The 22980-nt window shown below is 40.3% G+C and overlaps 1 protein-coding gene across 1 annotated transcript in view; it reads right to left on the reverse strand.

Moving 5' to 3' along the window:
* Positions 1-22980, reverse strand: part of MTMR6 (myotubularin related protein 6) — a 94345-nt gene that overhangs the window by 23129 nt on the left and 48236 nt on the right. Inside the window, exons 8-11 of the mRNA XM_089685814.1 lie at positions 14356-14465; positions 13697-13822; positions 7070-7119; positions 627-827 (exon numbers count right to left, since the gene is read on the reverse strand). Coding sequence (XP_089541940.1) covers positions 627-827; positions 7070-7119; positions 13697-13822; positions 14356-14465 — 487 coding nt within the window. The remainder of the gene's footprint in view (positions 1-626; positions 828-7069; positions 7120-13696; positions 13823-14355; positions 14466-22980) is intronic.

Here is a 22980-nt window from a genome sequence, read left to right on the forward strand (position 1 = left end):
GAAAGTTTGGAGACCCCTGGTATAATGGAACAGTAAAGATTTGAACTGAACTCTGGTGTGCTGGCTTCTTTTCATAACAGTTCTCCATAGTACCACTGTTGCAGCACACTGAATAAATTATGCTGTAAGAGGAACAAGTACAGGATGGAAGGCCATGCTGCTGCTTTATAAATGAAGCCCTCAGCCTAAAGGTAAACTGACTGGACTTCCTCTCTTTAGAACAGCAGTAATGCTTTCTGGCAACAGAACATTTTCAATTCAATGTTTTATTTTACTTGTAGTCTTGATTTGCCAATGGAAGTAACACTGTCAATCCACTAAAAATGTCCAATCCATCCTAGTATTAATTCCTTTGACAGCAGGTAAACCACTGCATAAGATTACTCCCCACCCGCAGTTTGCAAAAAAATCTGAAATTACAGTTATAATGTCAGTGTAATGTACAACAGTATACACAGTGCAGCAACCCACAGAGACCAACTGGAGGTCTTCTCTCTTCACCTGACTATACAAAAGTGAATTCTGTCACTGCGCTTTGTGCTTCTTCAAGTTACAAAAACAGTATTATAAGCAAAAGGATTGTATAACCAAAATGCAGGTATGTTTACCCAGAATGCACCCCTTACCTCAATTCTTCCCGCGCCTTTTCACAATTTCCTATGAAGTTTCCAAACTGACAGGAATGTACATGCTCATGTATCTGGAGAAGGAATGCTTCATTAAACTCAAAGGCTTGAGGAAACTGCTCAGTGAGATGCCAGACACACTCTAAAAACTGAGTGAACACAGGGGAAATCTCCTTAGAATCACCATCTAACTGCCCGCACCTGGAAGAAAGGAGAGAGATATGACCTTTACTACCTCAGAGGAAATGACATCTTCATCCAAATTAAACTATGTTAACACCGCTAAAAATTTATCCTTTCCAGATGTAACATGAGAGCCAGAGAGCCATTATATCTGTCTAGATGTGCCGTAATACCTGGCTAACAGAAGTTGGTCATAGTGGTAAAACCTGGTCACATAATATCCAATAAAATTACCTTTACCAAAATTACAGTAACTTAAAAGCAGGAATGTATTTACAACATTCTGTGGGCTATAAAAGTGCTTTCGGATTTTCAGATGTTAAGACATTACATTTGTTAATCAGGAAAAAGGAGTGTCAGTATAGGTGTTACCTTGTAAAATAAACTAAAAGAAACACAGAAAGAAGAGTGAAGGCAGAAAAAAGACCACATTTTGTCTGAGTATAGATCAGCTTGTCCCAAGCATGTCTGAATCCATATACAGTTAACTGGCTCACTACCTCTGCTGGAAGCCTGCTTTGCGCCACTTCCGCTGCTACCTATGTCTCTACAAATCCTGAGAATGAACCTTCATTAAAGAAAGTATGCAGCAATCAAAATTAAAACAAATCTGAATGAATGGGGAACATTAAAGTGTTATTAAACCCACAACAGTAAAATCAGTCTGTATATTCAGTAAAGCATGCTTGCTCTACTCACTGTGGAGCCTAAGTGGTTAATCCTCCGCATTGTGTAAAAAGTACGTTTGATCCTGACTTCTCCGATTCCCCCCTTCCTCTACTGTCCCCCATCCATCTGCTGATAGAACAGAGCCTTGGGGGCAAGCTGCAGATGGTCATTTTAGTGTGTATTGCTAGAGTGGTTTTTTTTCTTGGGAGAGTACAGGGCCAATCAGTGCTGTCCAGACAGAAGGTCAGGGGGTTATGTAGCCTCATAGCACAAGGGGAGAATGAAAACTCCTCCTGCAAGCTTTAACCAGTGCTCTGCTGGACAATGACAGAAGTCCCAGGACTGCTCTTAGGCTAGGTTCACACCTATGCAGGTTGCGTTTGAGGCGTTTCTGCATTGCGGTTTGCGTTGCGTATTTGATGTGTTTCGCATTTTTTTTTTTCATTTTTCTTTTTGCTAGGCAGATATTAAACGCAAAACACATTAAAAAAACGCATCAAAAACCCAGCAAAAATGCATCAAAAACCCAGCAAAAACACAATACATGCTTTTCTGCAGCATTCCCCTTTGAAGTCTATAGAACCAAAAATGCAACGTTTTGCGTTCAAAAAAGTCCCTAACCCTTTCCAAAAAAACGCATCGGGTGAAAACGCGGAAATGTGAATCTGTCCCATAGGAAATCATGTTAAATGGATTGTACTGTGTTTCTGCAAAACGCTGAAGAAAACACTTAGGTGCAAACCTAGGGTAACTGCTGATGAGAAAAGGTATTTAGCAGTTTATATTTACTAAAATAATTGCATTTCCATGTTCTGTGGGAGACCAGATCTAGTGAATGCAGGGACCTGGGTTAGTAACACTTTAAGGGCTCATTCACACCTCTCAAAGTTTTCAAAAGGCACCTCAACACACATCCTACACACATGCATTGTAGAACACCTTGATGCTAGATACATTGTAGCTAGTTGTGGCTTCCTGAACAACGAATTACAATGTATCAGTTTCTTTATACTTGAAGCCCGGGTTGACACTGATGCAGTGCGGCACACCGCTCGTGATTAGCACAGGAACCGCACCGCATTCCTATGCAAATCACATGCGATTTATGTGCGGTACAATTTCAACCATACATTTTGTATGGCTCAAATCGCATCCGCACCAAAAAACCGCAGGACCCTTTTTTTTGTATCCGCACCAGAATCAGATCACATGGGTTTTTCCATTCATGCGAACTGATTCTGCACATCACACCGCAAACTGATTTTGGGGTGTTGTTAACTTAAAATACACACCCGCAGAGATTCGATTATGATGCGGTGCAGAGAACGCACAGAAACCGGTGCAAATTCCGCACCACAACAGTGCGAACCCGGGCTAACGCAGAACTTAAAGAGGACCTTCACCTAAAAATATATAAATAAATAAGTTTCGTTTTTCCTTCTCCTCACCCCCTTTTCTTCCATTCTTGGATTTTTTTTTCCTTTTTTCTGGGAGGAGATACCGATTTCTGGTAGGTACCCACTACCACTTCTGCTCTGCTCGCCTAGTGGAAGGTCGGCCCCCCTCCCTGCCCACAACCTCCAGGGACATGTCACACATCCAAGGAGGCTGCTGGTCCATTCAGAAAGCACAGCATGACTTGTGCATATATGTACAGTAGGCAGCCAGCTGTGAGGTCACGGTCAAGATGGTGGCACCAGGGACCTGAAGACTGGCGAAGAACTGGCCTGGGCTGTGATAGTGCTGGAACCCTTGACTGGTAAGTGTGTGTTTATTAAAAGTCAGCACGTACAGGATTTGCAGCTGCTGACTTAAATTTTGTACACATTCCAAAAGTTCTTCTTTAACTTCCAAAAGGAGTTGCGTTTAAATCCCTGCTCCCTGTGCAAGCAGCAATGCAGTTTATTTGTTTTTTTTTATTATTTTTCTTCTGGCCCACCCCCACTGCCAATGAATGATATAATGATATGCCCCTGGCCTTGCAGCCTCCTGGGAAATCTACATCACATCTCCCAGGATGCTGCAAGATTATGCATTTATAGTGGCCATGTGGTGGGACCGGCATGTCATCAGTTAATGACTGCCTGATCCCAGAAGGGACAGCCAGCTAAAAAGGACCAAGGTAGTAGTGTGGGACCCATGTCAGGCTAACAGAGGATCACAACAGGACAACACTGGATTCATTGAGTGATTGAGTGTGTGTTTTGAAGAGAATGTAGCAATACAGGTAAGAGGTGAACAAAAGATGGGGGAAGGTTAAGTACAGCTTTAACAAGCAATGACAAGGCATAGCTGTCTTTGCCAATCAGTGCTGAAATAGCAGCTAACAGCAACTCTGATATACAGGTAAGAACCTCAGGTGTCAAATCATCAGTAGGACCCATCTCTAAATGCATGGAGAAAGGACTCCTTTACTTTCCTTATGTAGTTAAAATACACAATTTTATTGATTATTCACCTTATAATAAAATTAAACTTGTATAGCTGTGTGCTATCAAATAATACTCACTACTGAAAGGGAAAACACGCTTCAGAAAATATACAGCTCCTGGCTGGCAGCTATAGACAACACATCTCCTTTTTTACCTTCATTGTAGAGAACACTTCTCAGAAAAACACACAGGCTCTTTGATTATATGAACAACATATTTGAAAAGCTAAGTCTATGACTACCAACAATTTACATCCCAAAAATCTATAGGACATACAAAAAAAAAAGCAAAAAAAAGGTGGTATTTTCTAGGCACCAATCGACAACACAGTTGAAATAAAAAATTCAGTATTTTATTTAACAAAGTTAAAAAGGGAAATGTACATATAACACACATATGGATTAATCTACATTTATTCTCAACACCTACTGACTGAATTGGTTGAGTCCCATCTGGCAAAACATCTTCAGATGGAGATTGAAACCTTGAAACCTCAATGCATTTTAGCTCTTAAAGAGCCTTCATCAGGAGGAAAAGATATGGTCTGAAACATAAGTGCATATGGACAAATGCCACATATACATACAAATAAGAGCTGATTGCCGATATTACTAGTAGAAAAAAAAATTCCAGTATATATACCGCCATTTGTAAAAGTTATGACTTTCAAGTAAACCAATTCATTTACACGTATTGGGATTTTTTTTTTAGCAAAGACACGTAGCAGAATATATTTTGGCCTAAATTTATGAAGAAATTAGATTTTTTTAAAAAACATTTTACTGGATATGTTTAATATCCCTAATTTTAATCCCTAAATTTAATTGGCCCTAATATGTGTATGTATGAATGTAAGTTAGGGACCTTAGATTGTACACCCCTTGAGGGTTAGGGACTGATGTGAATGTACAATATATATGTGTAAAGCGCTGCGTAAATTGACAGCGCTATATAAGTACCTGAAATAAATAATAAAAAGTAAAAATATTGTTTTTTTCTCAAAATCGTTGGTCTTTTTTTTTTCTTTATAGCGCAAAAAGTAAAAAACGCAGAGGCGATCAAATACCACCGAAATAAAGCTCTATTCGTGGGAGAAAAAAAAACAACGTAAATTTAATTTGGGTGCAGTGTTGCATGACCACGCAATTGTCAGTTAAAATAATGTAGCACCGTAACGTAAAAAATGGCCTGGTCAAGAAGGGGGGTAAATCCTCTGGAGTGCAAGTGGTTAAGGTCATACAGGCTACTTATACATACCATATAAAAACACATAGAGAGATACCCTATATGAAGAACCTCCAACGGGATCAGGGTAAGTGCAAGCTGGATGAACCCATTCTCATGACACAAAAAGACAGAAGGCCTGACAGGAAGAAACAGTGATCACTTGAACCCCAATGGTAAACCATGGATTCTTGAATTAAACAGAACTCTAAATAATTACACTAATTACCTGCCAAGCTTAAGGCATCAAAAAGTGGGGTTTTGGGGATCACCCAGATGGTCCCAACAGATCCGTAATGATAGCAGTAATGCATGCACCAAGGCAAACCACTTAGCAAGGTCCCAAGGAGTACACAGAAGATAAACCCATTATCATGAAATTGAGAGGTACAAAGACCTAATGATAAAAGTACAATATTATCATAACCCACCTCATTAAACAAGGGTTCACTAAGTGCAACACAAAGAGAAAGATGCTATGTAAAGTTCTACTAACTGCCAGAGTTCAGACATCAGGGTATAGGGCTTCCTGGACCGCCTCAATGGTTCCAAACAGATCCGTAGCAAGAACAGCACTGAATACACCAAAAACTGACTCCTTAATAAGGCCCCGACAAGACGGTCAGATGCTACAAACCAGCCAATTACAATCATCCAGTAACTACTTCATTAAGACCACGTGGGTAACCAAGAAAAGAAAGTCTGCTACAGGGGGAACCGCCCCCTGTGTCCTCCCCACAATTAAGCATGGGGCACCATACGTGTGGCCTGAAAATCCGGCCGCTTTCATTACCATGGGTGGTAAATGGAGGAGACTACGTCACTTCCGGTGTGCCGCACGTCATATACAACGTGACCGCCAATGCATAGCCTCAAGATGGATGTGCGCAGCCATGTTAGATCAGGACAAGGAGCCAGCCCGCAAAAAGGCCACTATGCAATAGCCTCCATAGGGGCAAGTCCCCACCAAGCAAAGGTGCTGTTCACCTGGGGGAAAAGGAAACATGGACAGCAGAAAGAGCCCCCGATATCCAGACCGGAACGGGGGCTACGCGTGCTGGGCACCCAACTGGATCACGGAAGGAGACCTCTGTGGAATTTAAAGGAACATGCAGCAATCTGTACAATTACATCCACTGTGAATGACACAAAAAAAAAAAGTACATGTCAAATATCACAATGCTATTTTGCACATCTCCATATGTATACCAACATTTACACATTATTTAATAAAACTGACCAATTTTAACTTACATCAAATGTTAAAATCCATAATCAATACAATTTCGTATCTTAACTAGGTAAGGACCAAGAAAGTAAAGGAGTCCTTTCACCAAGCACTTAGAGATGGGACCTACTGATGAATTGACACCTGAGGTCCTTACCTGTATATCAGAGTTTCTGTTAGTTGATAATTCAGCAACGATTGGCAGAGACATTGTAAGTGCTTGTTAAAACTGTACTTAACCTTCCCCCATCTTTTGTTCACCTCTTACCTGTATCGCTACATTCTCTTCAAAAAACACACTCATTCACACAATGAATCCAGCATTGTCCCATTGTGATACCCTGTTTAGTGGACATAGACTGGGTCCCGCACCACCACCTGTTTAACTTGCTGTCTCTTCTGGGTTCAGGCAGCCAATGTGTGTGTTATATGTACATTACATTTTTTAACTTTGATAAATAAAATCAAAATTTTTTATTTCAACTGTGTTATCCACTGGTGCCTACAAAATCCCACCCATTTGCTTTTTCTTTGTATGGGTTATATGAACACTTCCACTTTCCTTCTCATGTATGAAGTCGATTTACTAGTTCTTTAGAAATCTCTCCTCGGTCTCGCATACATGATGAAACACATACTTATTCCTCTTTTTGTTTTACAATGGGGGTACTGTGCATTACACAGAGGCATCTGTAGCCAATATTTACCTGTCAGAAAATTTATGGCCAAATGATATCCAGTCTTTCGCAATCAGCACCTAAAGACAGAAAGAACAGAGCATTGTTATGAGGTAAGTACGGGAACTGTACTACAGCAGGAGATACAGTTAGATCAATATATTTTTGGACACAGGAACAATTTTAGATTTTTTCAGGTATTTACCAAAACATATTCAAGCTATAGTTATATAATGGATATGGGCGGAAAGTGCACACTCTCAGATTTAATTTGAGGGTATGTACATCCAAATTACAAGTAGGGTTTAGGAATTACAGCTCTTAAGAGCAGCCATCACCTCTTTTTCAAGGGACCAAAAGTAATTGGACAGTTGAATCCAAAGCTGTTTCATGGCCAAGTGTGGGCTACTCCATTATTTCTTTATCAATTAAGCAGGTAAAAGGTCTGGAGTTGATTCTAAGTGTGGTATTTGCATTTGGAATTTATTGCTGTGAACCTACATCATGTGTTCAAAGGAGCTGTCCATGGAAGTGAAACAGGCCATTGTAAGGCTTCAAAAACGAAACAAATCCATCAGGGAGATAGCACTAACATTAGGAGTGGCCAAATCAACAGTTTGGTACATTCTGAGGAAAGAAGAACGCACTGGTGAGCTCAACAACATAACAAAGCATGGATGTCCACGGAAACAACAGTGGTGGATGATTGCTGGATCCTCTCTATGGTAAAGGAAAACCCATTCACAACATCCAAACAAGTTAACACTCTCCAGGAGGTAGGAGTATCATTGTCAAAGTCTACAATCAAGAGAAGACTTCTTGAGAGCAAACGGTTCACCACAAGGTGTAAACCATTCATAAGCCTGAAGAATTGAAAAGCCAGATTTGACTTTGCCAAAAAAAACATCTAAAAAAGCCAGACCAGTTCTGGAAAAGCATTGATGAAACTAAGATTAATCTGTACCAGAATGACGGGAAGAAAAAAGTATGGAGAAGGCTCATGATCCAAAGCACACAACGTCATCTGTAAAACATGGTGGAGGCAGTGTGATGGCATGGGCATGCATGGCTTCCAGTGGCACTCGGTCATTGGTATTTATTGATGATGTGACAGAAGAGAGAAGCAGCTAGATGAATTCTGCAGTGTTTAGAGATATACTGTCAGCCCAGATTCAGCCAAATGCAGGAAAGTTGATTGGGCGGCGCTTCACAGTACAGATGGACAATGATCCAAAACACATTGCAAAAGCAACCCAGGAGCTTTTGAAGGAAAAGAAGTGGAATATTCTGCAATGGCCTGAGCCAATCACCTGATCTTAACCCAATTGAGCATGCATTTCACGTGCTGAAGGCAAAACTAAAAAAGGCAGAAAGACCCACAAACAAATAACAACTAAAGACAGCTGCAGTTAGAGCCTGGCAAAGCATCAGAAAGGAGGAAACCCAGTCTTTGATAATGTCCATGGGTTCCAGACTTCAGGCAGTCATTGCCAGTAAAGGATTCTCAACAAAATATTAAAAATGAACATTTATTATTATATTCATTTGTCCAATTACTTTTGGTCCCTTGAAAGAGGGGGGATGGCTAGTCTTGAGAGCTGTAATTCCTGAACCCTTCCTCCAATTTGGATGTACATACCCTCAAATTAAACCTGAGAGTGTGCACTTTCAGCCCATATCCATTATATAACTATAGCTTGAAGATGTTTTGGTAAATACCTGAAAAAAAAAACTAAAAATTGTGCCTGTGTCCAAATATACAGTTATGAAAATAAGTATTTTATCCCCTGCTGATTTTGAATGTTTGCCCACTCACAAAGAAATGATCAGTCTAAAAATCGAATGGTAGGTGTATTGTAACACTAAGAGACAGAATAGCAACAAAAAATTCAAAAGAAATGCATGTCTAACAAATTATGCACTGATTTGCATGTTCAAGAGGGAAATAAGTATTTGATCCCCTATCATTCAGCAGGATTTCTGGCTCCCAGGTGTCTTTCATACAGGTAACAAGCTGAGATTAGAAGCAGTCTCTTAAAGGGAGTGCTGCTAATCTCATTCTGTTACCTGTATACAAGACACCTGTCCACAGGAATAATCAAACAATCGGATTCCAAACTCTCCACCATGGCAAAGACCAAAGAACTGTCCAAGGATGTCAGGGACAAGATTGTAGACCTACACAAGGCTGGACTGGGCTACCAAACCATAGCCAAGCAGCTTGGTGAGAAGGTGACAACAGCTGGTACAATCATTCGCAAATCGAAGAAACGCAAAATAACTGTCAGTCTCCCTAGGTCTGTGCATCATGCAAGATCTCACCTCGTGGAGTGTCAATGATCATGAGAAAAGTGAGGAATCATCCCAGAACTACACGTGAGGATTCTGTCAATGATCTCCAGGCAGCTGGAACCATAGTCACCAATAAAACAATCGGTAACACACTACGCCAACAAGGATTGAAATCCTGCAGTGCCCGCAAGGTCCCTCTGCTCACGAAAGCACATGTCCAGGCCCGTCTGAAGTTTGCCACTGAACATCTGAATGATGCAGAGGAGGACTGGTTGAAAGTGTGGTCAGATGAGACCAAAATCGAGCTCTTTGGCATCAACTCAACTCGCCGTGTTTGGAGGAGGAGGCATGCTGCCTATGACCCCAAGAACACCATCCCAACTGTCAAACATGGTGGTAGAAACATGCTGCTTTGGGGGTGTTTTTCTGCTAAGGGGACGGGACAACTGCACCGCATCAAAGGGATGATGGACAGGGCAATGTTCCGTCAAATCTTGGGTGAGAACCTTCTTCCCTCAGCCAGGGCATTGAAAATGGGTCATGGATGGGTGTACCAGCATGACAATGACCCAAAACACACGGCTAAGGCAACAAAGGAGCACATTAAGGTCCTGGAGTGGCCTAGCCAGTCTCCAGACCTTAATCTGATTGAAAATCTGTGGAGGAAGCTGAAAGTTTGAGTTGCCAAACGTCAATCACCAAACCCTACTGACTTGGAGAGGATCTTCCAAGAAGAGTGGGCCAAAATCCCTCCTGAGATGTGTGCAAACCAGGTGGCCAACTATAGGAAACATCTGATCTCTGTGATTGAAGTATGAAGTCATATTTTGTGAAGGGGATCAAATACTTATTTCCCTCATGAACATGCAAATCAGTGCATAATTTGTTAGACATGCATTTCTTGTGAATTTTTTGTTGCTATTCTGTCTCTCAGTGTTACAATACACCTACCATTTGATTTTTAGACTGATCATTTCCTTCACTGTATATGTACCTAACTGTAGTTCACTTCCTAAAACAATACACAAAAAACTGGCTATATTCTTATTCTGATATCTTACTTTTAAAAAGAACCCAGCTAAGTACTATTTCTATGAGTCAGTTAACATTTGAACTTTTATTGGATTATAACCCTGATGTAATAAGAAAAAAATCAATCCTTTGCTCTGTGGACTCAGTCAAGATAGGCTTTTATGGGAAAAGTGTATATTTGCATATAAATTCAGCTGTAGACAGCTCTGGCTCTCCTGACTGACATGTGGTTTTTACTTCACGCGACCATTGCCTATGTATGGTTTCATCATGTGCTCAGTGTACATTGCATAGGTTTGTGACAGGATTCATTTAAATTTCACTTCTTTGCAAAATCCTCATTAATAGGTTGCAAGGATAATAAACATTTGGAAGAGCAAACAACTTGTCAGGATGTTTCTAATCCCCATTGAGAAATAGCCAAAAATGTGCATGAAAAAGATAATTATTTGCAGCCTTAAGAGTTTCAAATGATCCAAGACTGGTATAAGCAACGGGCTGATCTCTAGGTCTAGAATGGTGTGCACTGCATTAATAAGAGCCCAAACAGTCTCTTTTAATTTGGGAGCAAAAGCAGTGAACACAGCAAGATTTCTATTGAAAGCAGAAGAATATGGACAAGGGTGACATCATACTAACTGTAAGTTATGTCCCTTTTGCTCATTCGTCTGTTTTTAGTTTTAGCTAAAATTAGGCCAGGTACACACTGGCCAAATATCAGTCGAAATAAGCCAGTCTAGTGGTAACCGGCCAATCTCACAACTGGCTTCTGTCGAACAAGCATGCTGGAAAACCAGCATCCAATCAACCAACGGCTGCGAGCGCTGATCAGTGCATTCTGGCGGGGGGGTTCAGCTCCCCTATCAAAACACAATAGCACAGCAGGGGAGACTGCCGCACTAACATCGCTTGTGTCAGTATAGTGATCTGTCAGTTTTGTTTTTCACTTAGCCCGCTGGGTTGCACCAAAAATAAAAAAAATAAAAAAAACACCTTAGTGTGTACCAGGCATTAGGATTTGAGGGTACATTTTTTAGCCTTTGGATGAAACCTTGTTTCCCCTGGCTATGCCTGCACAGTCATTCCCCACAGACTGGAGCTGTCTCCTGGGCCTGTCTTGTATCAGGAAACAGTCCCATGGAAGTCTGTGGGAATCGGATGTGCAAGTACAGCCAGAGGAAAGATGATTTTAAAAAAAATGCACAAGGCTTGTGCGCCCCCTTCTTTTCTTATCTTCCAGTGGCTTTTTGGGCTTCCCCAGCCTTCAGGGGGCTGCACAGCTTTTCCAGACCAAATTGAATTAAATACATTGATTCACGAACATTTTTCCACACATGCCAGATCTAGTTTTGAGAGCGCAGGAGGTTTTTATTTCTTTCTATTGAAAGATGATTTTAGCCAGAGGCTTAAAAGGTTCCTGCAGGCCATGGCCATCTGGTTCGGGTAAATATATATCTAGGGTAGGGAAGAGGGTTATTTTAGGTCAAAGGAATTTAGAAAAAAGGATAACTACGCTTTTTTGAAAGCATAATTATCCTTTTATTGTGGCCCTACTATTCAAATTTCACATACTGAATGGTTACATACACTGTTTAGCCAAGTTAAGCAATAGCCGGCTGAGGGTCCCACAGTACAGAAGGGGTAGGAGTTAAGACACCACATTATTACTTCATATAAAAGTCTGTAGGAAGGGGTCGTTGTTAAAGAGGAAAATCTTGTGAACTTCTCATAGAATTATTTATATTTATTGCAGTGACTTCAAAATTAGAGCTTCTGTGAGTATACTGTGGTGAAAGCAGACCTGAACCATCTCTTCTGTCGCTGGGAAAAGTCATCTGATCAGAAGGACAGGAACCCGCTGTGGTAACTGAGCAGCATAAGCCACTGTGATTGAAGGATAAAATAACTGCAGATAAGTAAGAGGAGTATTAACAATGTCTGGAAAAGACTGCGGTCAGAGCAAGTGACAGGTAAATAATCTGAGAAAACCAGGACAGTGGTTATAAGGTTTTAGGTTTCGGACTTCAGAGTAGGTGACTATGCCTTGTTCCATTTGTGTCCGTGTACAAGCTGTTGGCCGTTTATATGAACACAGACACAACTGCAACCAGAGCTCTATGCTGTGCCTGAATAGTAAGGAATTGTATGCAGAGGTTTGGGGTGTACTGGGCACCAGTTCATCACGTTCACCCCGCCATTCACATGGTTTAAAAGGTCTTTGACGATAGACTTGATATGGCGTTATGAGGGAAAAATGAAACATTACCAGTCATGGGGAAAATAATGGGGCTGCCATTGTTAATCACATTCAGGAAATGTTGATTGCCTGGTGGACCACAGTGGCTTTTGAGTAGATCTAATAGTTTTATTGTGACTCTAAATAAATAACACAAATTAGTCAACACTTTTCATGCCTATGCTCCTACGAAGTATGTAATTTAGCAGCTCATCAGAGGAGCAAAAGCCAAGGCAACTGACTGCTGACAGAAGCTGTTGGTTATTCTTTGGTTGTGGGCAAGCCATGTAACAGCCCATCCACCATCACAAAGTAATTAAATAGTTCTGGCCTAGGGTGGGGCTTCTTTTGGATGTGACGTCAGGACGCTCCTCGTAGACTGTCGGCTGTGATATCGCGGTGAGCGAGGCTCGTCCCTGCTTTCTTGAGGCTGTCATTGCTTGTGTCGCCAGACACCCTGTTTGTGAGTGCATTTCTGATTTTTTAATTAAACATTTTGGTTTTAAAAACGTACTGCACCACGATTTCCTGTTTTTGATTCCCCGAACATGATCCATGGTATGGAGACATGATGACTACCTGTTGTTAAGGCTATTCCATATTGTGCTGATTGGCTGCTTGCAGTATATTGCTCCCAGTTTGGATTACTTCTGCTGATCATCGCTCCCAGAGCAAACGCTATCTTTGCTGACTTATAATCTGGTCAGCATGGAGCTCTGGTGAGTGTACCCATCTCATTCGGTGGAGGATTTTTTTTTGCACGGTGTTTGATTTATACAAGATTTCAGAACCATTTAATTACTTTGTGATGGTGGATGGACTTTTATATACTGTAATTTTTTTTTATCACGGACATCATTATTTTAAACTAATAATTTTTGTATTTACTTATATTTAGCGCACTCTTTGATTTATTCACATTTTTACCTTTTTTTGGTTAGGAGTGAAGCTTTCGTTCTATTTAGTTTGTGGCGCTTTTTTTCTCTATTTCTTATATTAAGCCATGTAACAGGACTTGGAAAATGTTTCCAAGTATGCAACTGACCTGTTCTCTACAAAAGTAATGACATCAGTGCAGCAGAAAAAGCTGGACTCACCATAAAGCCTTTGATGGTTCTGTAGAAAGGATCCATCAGTAATGATCCCAGAGAACAGACTTGAGAGGTACGGTCCCAGCCATCAGAACAATGTACCAGTACGCTGGTATTCTCCTCATATATAGCCTGAGGACACAAACACTGATTTATTAACATTGTGAACATATAAGGCAAATAACATTGTAAAGGTAAATAATATAATGATCCCAAATCTACAATTTCCAGTTACATTATACATAATTTGCATTTAACTTGTGTTCACTTTTTCAGATTTAAAGAATTACAGGCATGGTATATTTTTACACAGTATCACTGGTCCATTTTGGACCAATGTAACTATGTATATACCATATTTGGCTGATACCCCTGGAAGCTGGAAATCACTGAAGTAGAAACCACTACTTCTGTTATCTCCACTTTCTTCCAGGTCCCGTGCTGAGCTGTCAGCCTGATGCACTGTGAACACATGAAGTCGGCTGCTCAGCATGTGCACCATGCAGAGAATGCTTTGCAATTTCCGCATGTATGCATTCTCTGATTGGATGAAGTGGTGAGTCAGGGCGGTGATGTCAGGAATCAGAACTTTAATCTACTTAATTCCATTGTACTGCATGCTACCATGATGACATACAGTATTAGCACGATAAAAATCTGTGTACCTTGGCTAAGCAGACAGAAGCATCCATCACTGCTTTGATGTGGCGAAGCCATCCACAATTCTCTAAGCCATTTAAAAAGTCACTTACAGAGAGGTTTTTGGACCCACAAACTGAAACAAAAAAAATAAAAAAGATTAATATTTAGTCAATAATATGTAAAAAAAGAAACATGAGGATGGCAGTAAAGGCTTAAAGAGAATCTGTGATTTTACAGTGTCTTGAAAAAGTATTCATACCCCTTGAAATTTCCCACATTTTGTCATGTTACAGCCAAAATTCTAAATGTATTTTATTGGGATTCTATGTGATAGATCAACACAAAGTGGCACATAATTGTGAAGTGAAAGGAAAATGATAAATGGTTTTCAACATTTTTTACAAATAAATATCTGAAAAGTGTTGTGTGCATTTATATTCAGCCCCCGAGTCAATACTTTGTAGAACCACCTTTTGCTGCAATTATAGCTGCAAGTCTTTTTGGGTATATCTCTACCAGCTTTGCACATCTTAAAATTTTCCACATTTTTTTATGTTAGAACTAAAAATTTAAAATTATTTTATTGAGATTTTATGTGATAGACCAAGCTTTGAACATCTCACGTAGCACTGTTCAATCCATCATCCAAAAATGGAAAGAGTATGGCACAACTGCAACCCTACCAAGACATGGCTGTCCACCTAAACTGACTGGTCGGGCAAGGAGAGCATTAAACAGAGAAGCAGTCAAGAGGCCCATGGTAACCCTGGAGGAGCTGCAGAGATCCACAGCTCAGGTGGGAGAATCTGTCCACAGGACAACTATTAGTCATGCACTCCACAAATCTGTCCTTTATGGAAGAGTGGCAAGAAGAAAGCCATTGTTGAAAGAAATCCATAAGAAGTCCCATTTGCAGTTTGCAAGAAGCATACATATGGAGGACACAGCAAACATGTGGAAGAATGCTCTCTGGTCAGATCAGACCAAAATTTTACTTTTTGGCCTAAAGGCAAAATGCTATGTGTGGCGGAAAACCAATACTGCACATCACCCTGAACACATCATCCCCACCGTAAAACATAGTGGTGGCCACATCATGTTGTGGGGATGCTTTTCTTCAGCAGGGACAGGGAAGCTGGTCAGAGTTGATGGGAAGATGGATGGAGCCAAATACAGGTCAATCTTAGAAGAAAACCTGTTAGAGTCTGCAAAAGATTTTGGACTGGGGCGGAGGTTCACCTTCCAGCAGGACAACGACCCTAAACATACAGCCAGAGCTAAAATGGAATGTTTTTTTTTTTTTTTTATAAATATTTATTAATTTTCTTCCAAATACAAATTACAAACACCTGTTTCTATAAAAAAAACATCAAATCGAAATATTCTTATTGACATAACTTATCTATATCCCACTTCCCCTACCCTCCCTTTCCCCCCCTCCTCCCACTCAGCAATTCACTTCTCTAAAACCATTTCTAAACTCAACTTTTATTTCGAGGGGTATAAATCATCATCATATATTTCACTTTTTCTCTATATTCCTCCCATTTTTTCCACTTTATATTATACTTCTCCATCATATCCATATAATATAATCTTTCCGTCGCACAAATCTGATTCATTCTGATCAACCAATCTTCCTCTGTCGGCACCTCCCTTTTTTTCCAGAACCTGGGTATAAGACTCTTAGCTGCGCTCAAGAAATATCCCAATCCTGAATCCTTATATGATTTCACTGAAAGCTCTGAGACATGGAGAAGACATATCTCTGGATCCAATCTAATGTCAATCTCAGTAATATTTCTTACTAAGTATATAATTTTGCTCCAAAACACCTGTATTTTTAAACACTCCCACCATACATGATATAACGTACCCACTTCTCCACATCCTCTCCAACACAATGGTGAAATCTCCCTGTTCAATTTGTGCTCCACATTTGGTGCGATGTGCCATCTTACTAAACACTTATAGTTCAACTCCACTTCCCGCATACTACTGTTTTCGTGAATTAATCTAAGCATTTTCCTCTGCTGCTCCTCATCTATTTCCCTTCCCATGTCTTTTTCCCACTTCTCTATATATATTAATTTTGTGCCTGTGTCTAAATCCGTTAATATTCTATACATTTTTGCAACTGCGTGTCTCCCATCTCCCCGTGCTTCTAATAATTTTTCAAATACATTCCACTCCTTTCTGGTTCTCACAGGTTTTGGGAGACTCCCAAAGAAATATTTCAATTGATGATATCGTAACTTGTCCATTCTGCTAAAAACTTCTCCCTTTTTCTGCTCCAACTCCCTATATGTTCCTATTTCCTCACCCACCATTATATCTCTCAATTGGGCATCCTTTTTATGATCCATTTCCCTGTGATATCTTCCTTCCCTGGAGCAAAATATTCTGAGTTCCTTAGTGGCATTAACTGTGAATTAAAAACCCATCCATTTTGTCTATGTAACATTTCCCAAATTTTTAAAACAATAAAAGTGTACACACTTGTGTTAACATCTAGTCCTCTATATTGTGCAGGTAACCATATAATCCTACTTAAATTTGTCCCACTCAGTGTATTTTCAATTCTGACCCAGCTTTTCCCTGGGTTATGGGTCCAGTCAAAAATTCTCGCAATTATCACCGCTTTATAATATCTCTTAAAATCTGGGAGTCCTAAACCACCTCTCTCTTTTATTCTAGTCAGAGTATCATAACGTATTCTTGTTTTTTTATTCCTCCATATAAACCCCAACAGCATTTTTCTAAGTGTTTTAAAAAAGACCTCTGGGAGTTTAATTGGAATCAATTGGAATTTATATAAAACTTTGGGGACTATTATCATTTTAATCAGATTTATACGACCGATCCAAGACGGATTTCCACTCCCCAATCTCTTCAACTCTTCCTTAATCTCATTTAAAAGTGAAATATAGTTAGTTATGTACATATTTTTAATTGAAGCAGACAGTTTTATCCTGAGATACTTTAATTCTTTCTCTCTCCAAACAAAGGGGAATTCTTTCTGTATTCAAATCATATAAGTGGTGAAGCGCTCAACTAATAATTACCTAGTGAATACACAAATCATAATAATACAAATAATAATTATTATTATATAAAACTAGTGCAATATCTTCATACACATAACAAATATATATCCCTGGTGATATAGTGAAAACTTATATCTTTTAAACTGTGCAGAAAGTGAAAAAATACAATAATTAAATAAATGGTGATGCCACACTGTGAAAATAATGGCAAAAGTGTTCAAAATAATGTCACTCCATGCTGCAAATAGTGCTTTTCGTGTAAATCTTGACGTGACTCCCCTCAATAGCAGAAATGCCCCCTCACCTTCCAAATTCGACCCTTGCGGGTCACAGAGCCTTTTTATATATATCTCTCTGTTAGATGTCCTCCACTGCCTCCACCGACCATGATCCACCTCCAGGCAGTAAGTACCTCTCCAATTACTCCCCTCATGCACCGAACTTTGCCAGGTAAACCTCTCCTCCACTGCCACCTCCGACCAAGTTCCTCCTCCAGGCAGTAAATATTATCCAATACCCCTCACACAATGGACTCAGGCTCAGAGCAATTCATATAAAACGATAAAACAGACCTCCATAGTGTAACATCGCTTTATTAAGCTAATCCAATACAGTGGAATATTGCACTCACATGTCCTCACGATTTGACAAGCAGTTTCCCATATGCTATGGGTGTATACAGGAGTCCCAAGATGGCGTCCGAACCCGGAACCGGAAGTACGTCACCCCTACGTCGACGCGTTGCGCCACTGTCACGTGGCTTCTTCAGGATCCTGAAGAAGCCACGTGACAGTGGCGCAACGCGTCGACGTAGGGGTGACGTACTTCCGGTTCCGGGTTCGGACGCCATCTTGGGACTCCTGTATACACCCATAGCATATGGGAAACTGCTTGTCAAATCGTGAGGACATGTGAGTGCAATATTCCACTGTATTGGATTAGCTTAATAAAGCGATGTTACACTATGGAGGTCTGTTTTATCGTTTTATATGAATCGCTCTGAGCCTGAGTCCATTGTGTGAGGGGTATTGGATAATATTTACTGCCTGGAGGAGGAACTTGGTCGGAGGTGGCAGTGGAGGAGAGGTTTACCTGGCAAAGTTCGGTGCATGAGGGGAGTAATTGGAGAGGTACTTACTGCCTGGAGGTGGATCATGGTCGGTGGAGGCAGTGGAGGACATCTAACAGAGAGATATATATAAAAAGGCTCTGTGACCCGCAAGGGTCGAATTTGGAAGGTGAGGGGGCATTTCTGCTATTGAGGGGAGTCACGTCAAGATTTACACGAAAAGCACTATTTGCAGCATGGAGTGACATTATTTTGAACACTTTTGCCATTATTTTCACAGTGTGGCATCACCATTTATTTAATTATTGTATTTTTTCACTTTCTGCACAGTTTAAAAGATATAAGTTTTCACTATATCACCAGGGATATATATTTGTTATGTGTATGAAGATATTGCACTAGTTTTATATAATAATAATTATTATTTGTATTATTATGATTTGTGTATTCACTAGGTAATTATTAGTTGAGCGCTTCACCACTTATATGATTTGATTTCACACATCTTGCGGTATAAAGAACAGGTGATAGCAGCTTACTCACTAGGTTCTGTGGAGCGCAGGGGGATTTTTGTATTTTAATTCTTTCTGTATTATTTCTTTTTCACTATTTTTAAGGTTGATATTTAAAATTTCAGTTTTTGTTGGATTAATTTTCAAATTTGATAATTCCCCATATTCCTTCAAAATTTCCATTAAATTTGGAAGTGATATCCGAGGATTTCCAACATAGAACAACAGATCATCAGCGTAGGCCGCTACCTTATGTTCTCTATCTCCTATCTTTATTCCCTTTTTTATTTATATTCTTTCTTATCATAGACAGAAGTGGCTCCAACGATAGGACATACAACAATGGGGATAAAGGGCAACCCTGTCTAGTTCCATTTGACATTCTGAGAATCTCCGATCTTCTTCCATTAACCATAATAGCGGCTGTAGGCCCTTTATATAAGTTACCAATCCACTTCCTCATTCTATCCCCCAGCCCCATCGCCTCCAGGGTGTCCATCATAAATCCCCAGCTCACTCTATCAAATGCCTTCTCAGCATCGATCGACAGTAGTACTACTGGGGTTTTCCCCTTTTTACCTTCCTGTATGAGCAACAATGATCTCAATCCGTTATCTCTACCCTCTCTTCCCGGTACAAACCCCACCTGATCTCCATGTATCCATTCTGGCATCAAGACCTTAAGTCTATTTGCCAGAACCTTTGCATATAGTTTAGTATCTACATTTAACAGCGCAATTGGTCTATAACTTGCACACTGAGATGGGTCTTTATCTTCCTTGTGAATTAAAACTATATTAGCCTGTAAGGACTCTCCCCTTATCTCCATCTCTCCTCCCAAAGCATTCATATATGTCTTCAATTTGGGTATTAACAACTCTTTATATTTTTTATAGTATTTTGCAGTATACCCATCTGGGCCCGGACTTTTCCCCACCGCGGTGCCCTTTAATGCTGTTTCTATTTCCTCTGATGTGATTTCTGATTCTAAAGAGTTCAATTGAATTTCACTTAACTTTGCAAGGCCTGCATTTTTTAAATATATTCTTCTTTTTTCTATATTTACTATATCAGCTTTATTAGAAGTATCCTGGGGTATATTATTATATAAATCGCTATAATAATCCTTGAACACTCTAGCGATATCTTTAGTTGAATGCACCAGTTCACCCTTAAAGTTCCTTATTCTTTCTATATAATTCCTATTTTTCTTTTTCCTCAAGGCTCTCATTAAATGTTTTCCCGGCCTATCTCCCCATCTATATCTTTCACTTATTACTTTATTAAAGACTCTTCTTTTTTCCTCCTCTATTACCTTCTCTAATTCCTCTTTCTTCTTTATTATTTCCTGCATTATCTCTTTAGATATTTTCCTTTTATGGGCCTGTTCAAGATTGGATATTTCATTTAAGAGTCTATTAATCTTTTCCCTCCTCTTTTCTTTTTTGTCCCTATTGCAATGAATAATCCTCTAATATAAGCCTTATGGGCTTCCCACACCGTTGCAACCGACACCTCCTCTGTATCATTCTCTTCGAAAAATCTTTTAATTTCTATCGCGATCTTTCGATCGATCTCCTCATCCAGAAGTGCCTCATTCATCTGCCAAGCAAATCCTCCTCTCTCCTCTCTACCCCATCTTGACTTCATTGTAACTGGTGCATGATCAGAAATAGAACTTCCTCCAATTTTTACTTCCACCACAGTATCTATAAATTGATGTTCTACAAATATATAATCCAATCTAGAATAAGTCTCATGAACCTGTGAGAAAAATGTATAATCTCTATCTTTCATATGCCTAATTCTCCATATATCCACCAATTGATATTCATTCAACGATTTCTTTAATATTTTCAGGGACTGACTCTCCTCCCTCCTCACACAAGAGGTGGTATCCATCCGTAGGTCCATGCAAATATTAAACTCCCCAGCTACTATCAAACGACCCCTTTTAAAATCCATCAATTTCTTCAATACTTCCCTCAGGAATATCTCCGGTTTCTTATTTGGGCAACATATACTAGCCAGTTTACACTCCATTTCCTGCAACTTACCCCTCAGAAACAAAAACCTTCTCTCTGGGTCTATTATTCTCTTTTCCACCTCAAACCTTATATTTTTTGCAAAGCCTATAGCTACCCCTTTTGCTCTTTTAATTGATGAATCCGCATAATACCATGTCGGGAAATATCTAGTGCTCAGCCTGACCTTCGACTCCATCTCTAAATGTGTCTCCTGCAAAAAAACCACCGATGATGTTCTATGTTGCAACTCCCTAAATAATCTAAATCTCTTCCCAGGGCAACTCAGCCCCTTTACGTTATAGGTTACAAACTGAACTTCTTCCATATAAACCCACTCCTCTTATCTCTCTCTTTCCTTCTCCCCTCCTCTCTTTTGCTGAGTGTTACCCTCCCTAACTGTCAGGGCTCCTGGGTATGACCAGAGGTATGTGAACTGACGCAGGGAAACGCAGGCTTCAGATATGTTATAAACAATAAGACAATTTATTAAAGACTAACAATACAAACATAAACGCAGTGCAATACTAAAACATAACACAGTGCAAACGAACCAAACCAAACCACCCACAGATAACAATACATACAATGCAAGCGTCGTCAGGCAGGCCGGGTCAATAACAATCGGGCAGGTAGGAACAGGAGGAGCAGGCAGAGAGTAGTCAGGTCATGAGCCGGGTACAGCAACTAACGGGCAGGTAGGTACAGGGGGTCAGGCAGAGAATGGTCGGGGTCACAAGCCAGGGATCAAACAGGAGAAGTCAGCAGAGGTCCGGATCAGGCAGGGTCAGCAATGAATCAGTCAGACAGGAACAGGAACAGGGATGCAGGTAACAAGATACAGGGGCCCAGGAAAAACACACACCAAGGCCCAGACTGCAGGTCTGGCCATCCCTTAAATACACCTGCAGAATCAGCTTCAGGTGTTTGGCTGGCTGCAGGGTTGAGTCTCTGATTGCTGGGAGCACCCGCTGGCCAGCCCTGGTACTGCAGCCCACAAGGCAGGTGAGTCCCACCATTACTGGCAAGTCCATTCCTGACAGTAACCCTCTCCCCCCCATACCTCCCCCCGTCCCCTCCCCACACCCCCCCCCCAGGCCTCCTTTGCCTTTGGATCATGATCCTCCTCTGATCCCTCCTTAGGGGTTCGGCTCCACCCATGACCGCTCACCTTCCCCCCCTCCTCCCCGGTGTCCCCCTGTCTATTGACTCTCTATTTCCTCTTCTGACCAGCTGCCACTTTCCTTCCCCAAAGGTACATAACTCTCCCTCCTCCACTTTCCAACCCGGTATCACTAGTCTCTGCAGTCCAAGTTTATCACAGAAGTCTTCCATATCTTCTGGGGATCTTAATATTGCTGTGATTCCATCCTTCCAACCGATTAAACTCACTGCACGTCCCCATCTGTATTTCACATTATGCTTTTTCATCAATTCTAATAGGGGTTTCAGTGATCTCTTTCTTCTCAGAGTCTCTGCTGTTAGATCTGCGAAAATTTGGATATCTTTCCCTCCATATGCAATACTTGTTCTTCCTTTGATCTTTTTCCATATCTCTTCTTTATCTACAAAGTCATGGAATTTAACAATTATATCTCTTGGTTTTTCTGGTCTTTTTTCTTGTTGATATTTTCCTATCCTATAGACTCCATCCAATTTAAACGTCTCCACATCTGGTTTATCCATTATGGAATTCAAAATTTTATCAATTAGTTCTTTTAAATTTTCCCCCTGTGTCAACTCTGGGACTCCTCTTACTCTAAGGTTATTTCTCCTTTCTCTGTTTTCTTGTTCTTCCATCATAAGAAGCAGTCTTTTTTGTTCTTTTCTATCTTCTATTATCCATTTCTCTAATTTTGGAACAATTTGGAAATAAATTTGAACCTTTTCCTCCATTTCCTCCACCCTAGTTAACATTTGCCCCAATTCTTCCCGAATTGTCCCCATCTCTTGCTTTATTGATTTTTCCAGATTTTTGAACATCTCCGCCATTTCC

This window comes from Staurois parvus, unplaced genomic scaffold (genome assembly GCF_062004578.1).
Source record: "Staurois parvus isolate SC_StPar_1 unplaced genomic scaffold, SC_StPar_1.0 ptg000387l, whole genome shotgun sequence".
Classification (NCBI taxonomy): Eukaryota; Metazoa; Chordata; class Amphibia; order Anura; family Ranidae; genus Staurois; species Staurois parvus.